This window comes from Hylaeus volcanicus, chromosome 3, assembly GCF_026283585.1.
Source record: "Hylaeus volcanicus isolate JK05 chromosome 3, UHH_iyHylVolc1.0_haploid, whole genome shotgun sequence".
Taxonomy (NCBI): Eukaryota; Metazoa; Arthropoda; class Insecta; order Hymenoptera; family Colletidae; genus Hylaeus; species Hylaeus volcanicus.
In genome coordinates this window covers 1,499,068-1,509,934 of record NC_071978.1, presented here as the reverse complement: position 1 = coordinate 1,509,934, position 10,867 = coordinate 1,499,068, and the positions used below count along the sequence as shown (strand labels likewise).

Sequence of the window (10,867 nt, the reverse complement as noted above, 5' to 3'; positions counted from 1 at the left end):
TAAAAAATTTAATATCAGTTAATAATTAGTGTTCAAATCAACAATTAGAAGTTGAGTTATGATAATTACGATATAAAATTATATTAATATGCAGATAAAAGGAACAAATATCAAAATATGTGAAAAATTAGTTCGGTTGCCGCCGCTAAATGGCTATAGTGTTTTTGTGTCCATTAACGTGCCTATATGCTCTTATACATGTATATGGAATAAATGTATATGGAAATATATGATTGCAATGAATGTTATAAATAATAATCTATAATTTTTAACAATTATGGTACTAGTCATTCCTCTGGGACAATGATGCTATCCCATTCATTACTTCAGGATGGTTGGTTAGCATAATCTTTGATATGGTCGAGTTCAAAAAAAAAAAATGCTTTGGGTGCAAAGACTGTTTGTTCGAATTGTTCTTTTCTTTCAGATTGCTCGGTTTATTCGAACTGCTTGCTTTAGTTTTTAATCGAATGGCTCGTTTTCGAACCTTGCGGATCGCTTGTTTCGATCACTCATGACTACTCAGCTCGAGCCGAGCAAAGTTCGGCTCGCTTTCCCGGGCTTTCCAACAGCACTAACAATAAGTTCAACTACTATGGTATTAAAATACATTTAATGAATGCTATAATGAAAATTTTATTTTGGATTGTATATATCGTGAAATTGTCATTCATAGGGTAAACTATAACAACATCGTAATCTGGTGAAATTGATAGGTTATTTATAACACTAAAAATATTGCTATAAATACCAACAGTCTGTCTATCGATAATATAAATACATTGCCTGACATTTTAATTGCCAGATGTCATAAATACGCGATTTGTTGAAGTGTATGGAACAAAAAAAAATTTGATAAGTAGGCTGGGAGCAGTGTAATCGCAACTCAGTGATTGGATGATTTGACTCTTTAAATCAAAGAATTTGGCGTGTCCATTGTCCACACCATCTTAATTCAACAGCGTTCGAATTATATAAAAGTTTTTATTGAGCATAGTGTTACATGTTACAATAGTAATAATTATAATAATATTAATTATGGTGAAAGTAATGATAATCAATGATATACCTTTCAACAAATAAAACTATCACGATGTTACATTTAAAAACGGTACTTTTACAAACTCCTGATTTGTAATCGGCTTGACTAGCATATTAGAAGCATTAACGTTACAGTTAATCGTAATCAATTAGAGAAGGATCGAAAGCACGTTTAATACGGAGGGACAATTACGATAAACAGGTATTAAAAACGCTTTGTAATAAATTAGGTATGATACGAGAAATGTACAATGATAGATCACTAATATTATTATTAAACGTATTGAGAGCTACACATCGTTCATGACAATAACGTGCAAGGCTGATTTGTACGAGTTTCAGTAGTAAAATATTTTGCTCCTCTTCTCTTTAACAATTTTTGTCTCGCTATCCCTCGCTTTATTAAAAACACTGAATAGCTGTTCGTTAATTAATTTCACGTTTTTTTGTGAGATTATTTCCACAGCCTTTAAGATTGGTGACCAAATCAGCCTGGCAGATTCGGAAAAGAGAAGGAGCGACACGCGCGTAAGAAAACGTCCGACAGATAATAAAATATGTGTACAACTTCCAATAAATATGCGACGTTCGTCTAAAGTACAGATTGCTTATCCAGTAATCCGCCGCGTCTCGTACAAAGTACTTAAAATAGATTCTAAACTAGTCTTTCGTGCTTTAAGTTTAATTAATTTGTATCAGGAAGTTTCTTATGGTTTTACTCGATTATATTTTAGGCTTGAAGTGCCTATAAAAGAACACCCAGTTACTTCCGTTATGTATCCATTTAAAAACAATTGTATCGTATTAAATCTGATTTCTAAATTCTTAAAAGGTTTAAGGTTGAAACATTTTATTAAAGAAAGTTACGCGTAGAATTTTAGTAGAAATATTTTTGTATTAATGGCATTATGTTTTTATTTACTAATTAAAATATCACAATATCTATGGTGGAAACGTAGAAAGCGAAGAAATTTTTCTTCGCGTTTAAGATTCCTACGAAACAAGAAACTGAGATGAATTATTTTGTTTATTTGAACGTTAACAAACGTCACTCGCCACAAGGTTTTCACGTGTAAAAGATTACGAACATGTGTAGGCATTCTGTTTTAGGCGCTTCACCCTGTAGTTAACATACAGTGATTATTTGCAGAATGAGCTTCGAGTTCGAAGAGCGTCTACGATTTTTCTGTGCAGAATTTTCATTACGAGAAGTTGAACAAAATTCTTGATCGTAGCATCCTCGATTCGAACACTATTCGTGTGTACATACACGAAACTTGATTGATCGTTCGATTCTTGTTAGAACTTTACAAAATACTGAAGTAATACTGAGTAATATACGATGATACTTTTTTTCTCTCGTTGTATTACATTACGTGGACCGATCGCGAAAAGCAAGCAGTCGGTCGGGCGAAATTTCGTGAAGGTGAAATAATCCTAGTATTGATTAACAAATTGATCGTATAGAGGGAGAGAGGGGAGAGAGAAATGCGAGTTCCCCGTTTAGCCGACTCAACGTTCAAATACCTGCTCGGCAGTAAATGAGATCCGAATGAATGTTAACGGGCCGATTGTATTTTGTTATTTCAGCTCAAGAATCGATCCTTTGGCTCTGCGCTAGGGTGAATTTTTTCATCTTTGAAATATTCATCTTTGTTATTGCTAGTTAACGAAGTTCGATACGGAAGTTTATTTTACTTTCGATGCTCGTTGGAGAAGCATCGAAATAAAACGCGACGATACCTGTAACTATATGTATATCGATGACTGGATGCGTAATAATATCGTTCTAGATTAGCATTCGCAACTCGTTGGATTAATACTTTGCGAATAAAAACGAAGACGAACATGATTACATTTATCATTCGCTTGTCCTTTCGACGAAAAGCTTTGGTCGTATTTAAGTACACGGACTGTTCCCGATAAAATTCCGTATTTTTTCGCGCTTATATTGACGCATCGTTGCACTTATATTCTGTCTACACTTGGCAGTGTTTAAATCTTATTAATTAAATTAAATCAATTTAATTAATTAGGGGGTTTGTGCTCGAGATTGTATAAGAATTTGGAAAATGGAGAATGAGGTTTAAAGTAAAATAGTGCAGTAACGAAATTAACAGTAGCTTTAAATTTTCGTTAATTTCGTTACTATGAAATCGAGATCACTGATTCTTACTGTAATACCTATTAACCCTTTGCGGGCGGTGCCGCTCGACGAGCGAGCGTCTTTGGACGGCTATTTGCCGACACGCGTCCCCAATGGGTTAAGAGGTGGTTTTTGGCCAGGCTATCTTGGCATCGATTCGCTTATAAGCGAAAAGGCAATGAGAGAGCTCTTGTGGACATTCGTGGTCGCCAAGTAAAGTTTCTGTAAAAGAAGGATTCGTTTAAATTTATCGATTAATGAAATCGCAATGATATATAGGGTTGCGACAGCTTACCTTCACCGTGGACTAACTTGAAGAGACCGTAGTCTTGAGGATTGGTGCACCTTATCTTATGCGCAAGGATACGACAAATTTCTCTAATGTTCATGTTGGGTCGCACTGGTAGCGTTCTGGTGTTTAGGGATCCGTGCAGTTCGTCTGGTACTAAGATTCGCAGTACGGACGAGCAGTCAGGTGTTCCGCATCCCTAGAAAAAGTAGTAGACTCGAAATAAACGTTTCGCTCGTTATAGTTAAAAGATGATGTCGATCTTGTCGATATGGATTCGCTTACGTTCAACGTGGACATCGTTCCTTGGCTTGACTTGAACGTTTTCAAAACATGAACTGCGCTGGACAGCGTTGTCAGGTAGTAACCTCCCTCGCCAGTGAGAAGGGAGGGATGAAGCAGTCCCCACATATACTCGGCTTCTACCTCGGCGTCCACGACTTTTCCGCGGACTAAGACCCAAACGAGAAGAGGTAGAAGGTCGTCTGCGCCCAGCGTTACATGTCGGCCAGAGTTTGCAAGCTTTACCTAAATCATCGAGCAACGGGTCGAATGGTTAATCAACACGGTTTTAGGCAACAGAATCAAGGTCCGACGTCAAAGTTGCAACGGTTTACATACGGAATTGAAGATCGCCGAAATGGCTGCGAGGAGATTCTCCAGCTTATCCAGAGGCGAATCCGCCTTCTGAAGACGATCGATGTACTTGAGAATTCGCTCCAAACTCGGTTCCGAGGGAGGAATGATCTTTGGCTGTAAACGTAGAGATTGATACTGGATTTGCGGATTGAGCCTATCACGTTCAAAATATGTTAATTTTTATGCTTTCAGTGGTTTCGTATACATGGCGTATACGATACAACGATACTAATTCTAAGAGAAACACAGCGACACGGTAATATTTTTTTAAACGACTACTAACTCGAACACCGAGATCCTGAACGTGCTTTCCCTGGGCGTGCAGAATGTTCTCGGCAAGGGTTTGCAGCGAGCCAGTGGCTGCGTAATGCTCCACGAATAGTCTGTAAACGTGTTCCCTGAGCGGCCTCACCACGAGGCCCATCATCACTCCTTCCAGAATAGCGTCCAAATTTAGAAACTCGTTTGGTTTCAGCTTCAGTCTTTCCTTCTCCACCTCCTTTTCGAACTCCCTTTCGCCGTGCTTCACCAGGTAGTTCTTCATGCCGGACATGAACTGCCGCATATTCCTCATCACGACATGAGGACTGGCTTCTTTACCCTCTTTCGTACACTGGATGAAGTTGTCGATGTTTTGAGAAAAGGTGGTCGTTTTATCTGCCGCCAGTTGAAGAGCGTACAACCTTATGGTAGATCCGGTGCCACCGTTTTCACGGTTTCGGAGAGCTTGTAGCCGTGGTGTAGCTGGAAATGGTTAAAAACATTCCAATTATAATAGTATACTTGTTAGTATATTGTTTAGTATTACTTTGCCAATATATCGATATCGATATCGAATGCGATCAACGGACATTGTGCTCGTTAGTATTGGATGTTCCTGTAATACTCGATAATGGTATTCGACAAATGCAATTTAAACTTTTTTAACTTTCTATCTTAGCTAATACATTCAAGTATCGTCGCTTTATCTTATCTTTAACGATAATAACTACCAATACCATTCGAAAATAATCAAACTATGTTAAAAACATTGAAAATAGACTTTATCCGTACGCGTGCTTATTATAGCGATAATAATGTCATTTTTGTTGGCTATTGGGAAACATGAGCGATGTTTACGATAGTGACGAGAGTCGAGTCACTCACGTTTAAAAACTTGCACGCTATTTTGGAATCTCTTGCAAATGCACCGGAACCATCTACCTATTTTTCGGAATATGCCTCTAGTCTTCGAGGAGAGGCTCCTCCTCTGCTCGCGTACCTCCGCCTCTACCTCTACCTCCACCGAGGTGTTTATCATCCTTTACAACCAATTAGCAAACAACTTGGAAGGCAAATCTAACCAAACGGTCGCCCAGCCAATTTTTCCCTGGAACGATTAAATCTTTCGACGTTTCATCGACCAAGGTTGATCGATCATCCATTCCTTCGATCTTATTCAATTGTTTCCACAAAAAGAGAACAACTTCCACGAGTTTTTTTGTTTTCGGTGAAATTCGAGCCAACTTCCGGATTCGATAAATTGTACATTATGTAGTTGACTCCATTATCTCTCGGTAGATGTTTCTTTAGTTTGGACGATCGATAGCGAGAAGGATACTTCCGGTCCGAATTATCGAGCGTGCACAAAACTTGCAAGATCTTCGATAGAGTTCCTCAATATTGATTCTCCTCGAAATTACATCTCTTTGATGCAATGACGTTGTGTACATTCCCTTGCTCGTCGAATCTTGAACGGGGTACAAGATTTTCTTTAAATTTTCTCATCAACGAATTTTCACGAGGAAATCTTCCAAAAAGTATCGTTGCTTCTTTTGTATCGTTGACCTTTTTATCGTCGATATACCACCGTATCGGATCGGATCGCATTACATACATCGAATCGCATCGCATCGCATCGCATCACATTGCGTCGCGTTGGTGGGAACAAGAAATCGTTCTTATTCACCTGTCGCACTTGATATATCTAAGTCAACTGCACTTTCAATTTCAAAGCGTTAACTGTATTCGTCGAGGATCATCGAGGCTCGAATCGTTTTCGACGATCGCGATCGAGACCCATCAACAGACTCATCACGAGCCTCGAGACGAGGCTGCATCGGCGATGGACTAGTTGCCACTGTAGAATCGACAGCGTTCTCGCGAAAGGTAGCCACTTCGTTGCTCCGACATTTGATGGCTCCAGAGGGAGGGGGCGGTTGTACGATGTACGCCCTGATCATGTTGCGAGCGACCGCGTTTCTACGCAATTTTTCTACTCGATGTACGAGGTCTGAGATATTCCTTCCCTGTTCTTTTTTCTTCTTTTATGAGTTACAACAAGTAAAACGTACATCTGTTTAAAATTGTTACGCGGAAAATAAAGAAAAGGTTACGGATAACATCGAAAGGTACCACTACGTCGTGTTGCTCGAAGAGGAAACGATTCGATAAGAAATACGATTGTCCACGTTCGACAAAGAGTTGCGAGGTAGCGAGCGGTCGTTTGACTCACGGAATATCCAGCCTTGTTTTCAGACATGAAAACAATTTCTAATACGCCATTGTATATCGCGCGGCAGACATCTCATTGTCAGAGTCTCGACTCGATACGCGTTCGATGAATTGTCTGTGCACGTGAACAACCTGTGAAACCTTGCTATCGACGCGCGATGCTCACACTCAGATTAAAGTCGATATATGTTACTTAACGATTTTCCCGAAATTACGTTTCGAAGAGATTAACGCTCTATTAGTAAATTGTTAATCGTTCAACAAAACACTTTTCAGCAAAAGTTGCATTACATATTGCAATAGATATGCGCGACGTTATTAACCTTATGGCAAACAGTCTCTGATTACTCGATAGCTTATCACATATATATACTTAAGTAATATACATAATATACGCTATACATATACATAAGTAATTAGTGTAACAGATTGTTCAAACGACTAATAGCGTCACGCGTAGGACAGATTCTGCTAGATAAGCTTTGCCAATTAGGTCATCTAGTACATATTCGGAACGAAACGCAATAATATTGCTCTTTGTACCAAAACATTACTATTATCGAATCAGGAAAATTCGTTAGATCATAAGAACTTTTCGAGTAGATGTCGAGCAGAAAATCGTTTGTACGCCGCTTCTATGCCAACGGCGCGCGCCGACGCAACGTAATACGCTTGGACAGTCAGACGCTCGCGTGTCGAGAGTGGCATTATTTGGACAACAGTGGAAGTGCATTGTCACGTGCACCGAGTATGTAGAGATACGTATATCGAAGACTGTATTCGGAAGGTCGGATCGGGCGGTGAGACGCGCGTGGCTGTCGTTCGAATGTTACGTTGCGTTCTATAATGCGATAGGAAGATCGAGAAGAAAGAAATTGCGCATGATGCGTCAGACGGAAAATCTACGTCGTTGACGAACTCGAACAAAACGGGAATCGAGTAAATGTGTGACGATACAGCGATCGACTAGGCTGCCAAAGAAAATCCGGTCACGGTTTCTACGTTCCGATTTCGTTGATTATTTCATCCGTCATTAGTCATTACCGATTTCTTCCATGCCCTATATTATTTTAATCGTTGCTCGCTCTCGTTTCTTATCTGTATCAACCAATCGTATGTACGTTACGTACAAAACACGCCACCTAAATCGTTCGTTTTAACAATTATTTGAAAGATTAGCGAGTTTTCTATTTGTTTTTTCTTTTTCAACCGTTATTCGTTCTCTCCGCGTTCATTCGTCGCGTTAATCCATCAAACTCGACGAGAAGTTTATCGACAAAAGGATCGCACGCGAGAAAAGTGTCGACTTGTTTTTCACAAAGGCCTGTCACGTGGACCGCGAGGAGAAACTTCCACTACGGAATTTGCATTACTTATCGGCCGTGAACTTTATTGGATAAGCCCCAGCCGTTGTGTAACATGCTAATCGTCGAAGCGTTGTCAGAGTTTCGTCCTTGTCGTTTGCAAATTATTACGATTCGCGATGTTCATCTATCCGTGGCATTCTCCTATGCAGCCGATCTCGATACACGATACGTTAACGATAATAGCGATACAGACGAAGACAAAGACCGCGTACGGATAAAGAAATATCACAGGGTATATACAGAAATCACGGTAGAGAATCGAGAGAGCAAACTCACAGAGAAGGGAGTCCAGGCGTTCCTTGATGTTCTTGTTCTTCCTTTCCGCGTCGCTTTCGTCCGTCTCTACGGGCGTTTCCCATTCGGAGGAATCGTACATTTGGTCCTTCCTAGAGTCAACGGTGTCTTCTCTCTCGTTCCTCTTCTCTACGTTGTCGTACGAGGAGTTTCTGTCGCTGTACATCGACTCCGACGTGTCCGGTGGTTTCAACAGCTGTGGGTACCTGTCGGATTCGCGAGAAAATTTAACGAACGCGCGACTCGGATCGATCGCGAAATTAAACCAAGATCGTTGGTCATCGAACCAAGACGAGCAATCGGGTCGAATGCTCACCGTTGGAGAATGATACTTTGAACGGTCAATGTGTTCCCAACAACGTCTTTTTCGCACTCCTCGTCCGGAAACTTCCTGGCCACGTTATCGCCCTCGTAATCCGCATCACAGTCGTAGTCTGGCTCGCAGTCGTCCCCTTCGTTACCTGAACACGATATATAGTATACATATACATATAGTATCAACACGAGCACGTCGATGCGATTATAGAAGAAACGACAAGGATTATCGCGTCAAGTAGCGTTAACTAGCTCGTAGAAATAATTTACCAATGAATTCCCAGCTGGAGTCTACAGCCCAGGACGTGTCGTTCAACATCTTCGTTCTGATCTTTGGCGGCTGGACTGGCTTTGCGCGAGGAATCTTCTTCGTCTCTTTGGTGCCGAGTCGTTTCGCCAGATTATCTACCGAAGATGATATCAGAGGCGTCTTGTCCTCAGTTTCCTCCGATTCCTCCCAATCGATCGGATGAAGCTGATTAGGGTTTCCGCCTGTTGGTGTTTGCAGCCAACCAGGCTCGCTGTGTCGGTACTTGTTCGTCGCTGGGTTGTTCCGCGGCCGTCTTCTGGGTATTACCACTGTATTTTGAGCGATAGCGTCAGCTGGTTCCGCGTAAAAAGGACTGCCTTGTTTCGACTCTGGCGTCAGAGGGCTGTTGCTTTCCGATTTCGTCAGCATCAGTCCAAGCTTGTTCCTCGGAGGCGTTACCGTACTCGGACTGTTTAACGAATTCGCGCTACCTGTGCAGAGAAGAAACGTTATTGAACGCGTTATTGAGCAGCTACGCTAATTTCAGTTAAAGTACTCACAAACTCGGGATAACAGATCGGGTCTCCTTCCCATTCCTGTTTCCTCCGGTGAGCCGTTCCCCTGATCGGCAGGTTTGACCTCTTGCATAGGTTTGAAACTGCTGAACTCGGGGCTGGTCGTCTCCCTGTAACTTAGCTTCTCGTTCACGATCGACTTTTCGTTACGCACGATCATTCTGTTGTTTCTCGCTATCAACTGCTCATTCGTTGGTAATCGATCGTTCGAGTTCCTCTCGGCCGGATTCAACGCTTTCTCCGGAACCATCAGCCGGTCGTTTGAGTTTCGCAGCCGTTCCTGACAATTCGTGGGACCATCGTTCCGTGGAAGTTTGTCGTTCGGCGAACAGGTAGAATGATTCGATTGATCGGTCGTGTTCCAGATGTCTTCGTAGTCCGAGATCTTGTCGCCCGGCGAACTACGGTAGTACGATTCCAGAATGTCCGACTCTTGATAGTGTTGGGAATTTTTACGAGCCTCTCGATCTCGCCTCCGCTTCGATTTGCTCGTACTGGAGGGTGTCGTCGGCGAGAGAACGTTGGGCGTTTTGATGCCGGTGTTTGGGACTAGCTTCGACATCGGGGAGAGCACGGGCGTCGTTGGCGACAACGGAGATTTCACGGACAAGTTCGAAGCGAGTGATCTGTTGGAGGTTACGCTCTGGGGGCTCAACAAAGACGTGTTTGGGTCAGATGGAGTATTCTGTAACGAGAGAGAGAGAGAAAGGGGGAATATAAACGAAAATTAGCGCAATCGCGATGAAAGGGGAAGACTAAATCCTCGAAACCTCGAAACCTCGAACTTTCAATCGTTTGCGAAGCAAATCACCTGCGAACCGATGAGCTCATGCGTCTGGTTTACGTTGAAGGTCACCGTGGTAGTCACCGTGAAATTGTTCTGCGCGTGTCCCGGCTTTGCCCACCTTGGAGGCGGCGGAGGCGGCGTCCTCGCGTTTTGTCCGATCGCATGGTTCTCTCCGACGATGCTCCTGAGGTCTGGCAGCACCGGTGAATTCGCGCAGGACAGGTTATTGAACGTAGAAACGTTCTGGTGGACATTTGAAAATCTGCTCCTACATAGCTCCATCACCGTCGAATTTGACGTTTCCGCGGTGCATTTCGCCTCGTAGTTGACCTTGGGGTCTTGAACGGGGCTCAGCACGTTGTTCTCCACGTTATGGACTATCGGAGAGGGACAACGCACGCTCTGAACCAGATTCGGCGAGATGAGTTTCCGCGAGAGCTTATCTCCCGGGGACATTTTGTCCTTTTTCTTAGCGTCCAAGGGCTCGTTGAAAGTCGTCAAGTTCAAAGTGTTGGGCGGTGTTGGCCGCGGCTGCCGAGGCAACGACGATACGAATGTCGATGTGGCGACGGTGGTCGTCGGTGACGAGCTTCCTGCGAGCACATGTAACGCATCTATGAGAAAATACAATTTTGAACTTGATGTTACGGTTACACAAAGGACATGGACAA

General features: G+C 42.3%; 1 protein-coding gene and 1 long non-coding RNA gene across 13 annotated transcripts in view; one reads left to right on the top strand and one right to left on the bottom strand.

Annotated features, from left to right (window-relative positions):
- The first annotated feature begins 23 nt into the window (after positions 1-23).
- Positions 24-2,668, top strand: LOC128873144 (uncharacterized). Its single transcript, XR_008456338.1, has 2 exons — positions 24-598; positions 677-2,668. It is a non-coding gene; the product is annotated as an uncharacterized LOC128873144 (long non-coding RNA).
- LOC128873136 (protein sprint) overlaps positions 975-10,867 on the bottom strand; it is an 81,216-nt gene continuing 71,323 nt past the window's right edge. For 7 of the 12 annotated variants that reach the window (XM_054116471.1, XM_054116464.1, XM_054116470.1 and 4 more), the window contains 10 exons: positions 10,221-10,789; positions 9,395-10,094; positions 8,855-9,325; positions 8,586-8,730; positions 8,252-8,475; positions 4,399-4,859; positions 4,098-4,229; positions 3,762-4,004; positions 3,483-3,675; positions 976-3,409 (listed from right to left, as the gene is read on the bottom strand). In XM_054116471.1, the coding sequence (XP_053972446.1) occupies positions 3,306-3,409; positions 3,483-3,675; positions 3,762-4,004; positions 4,098-4,229; positions 4,399-4,859; positions 8,252-8,475; positions 8,586-8,730; positions 8,855-9,325; positions 9,395-10,094; positions 10,221-10,789 (3,242 nt within the window). In that variant the 3' untranslated portion in view covers positions 976-3,305. Of the gene's footprint in view, positions 3,410-3,482; positions 3,676-3,761; positions 4,005-4,097; positions 4,270-4,398; positions 4,860-8,251; positions 8,476-8,585; positions 8,731-8,854; positions 9,326-9,394; positions 10,095-10,220; positions 10,790-10,867 lie in introns of those variants that run through there. The other 5 variants (XM_054116463.1, XM_054116475.1, XM_054116467.1 and 2 more) reach the window with 4 other exon arrangements.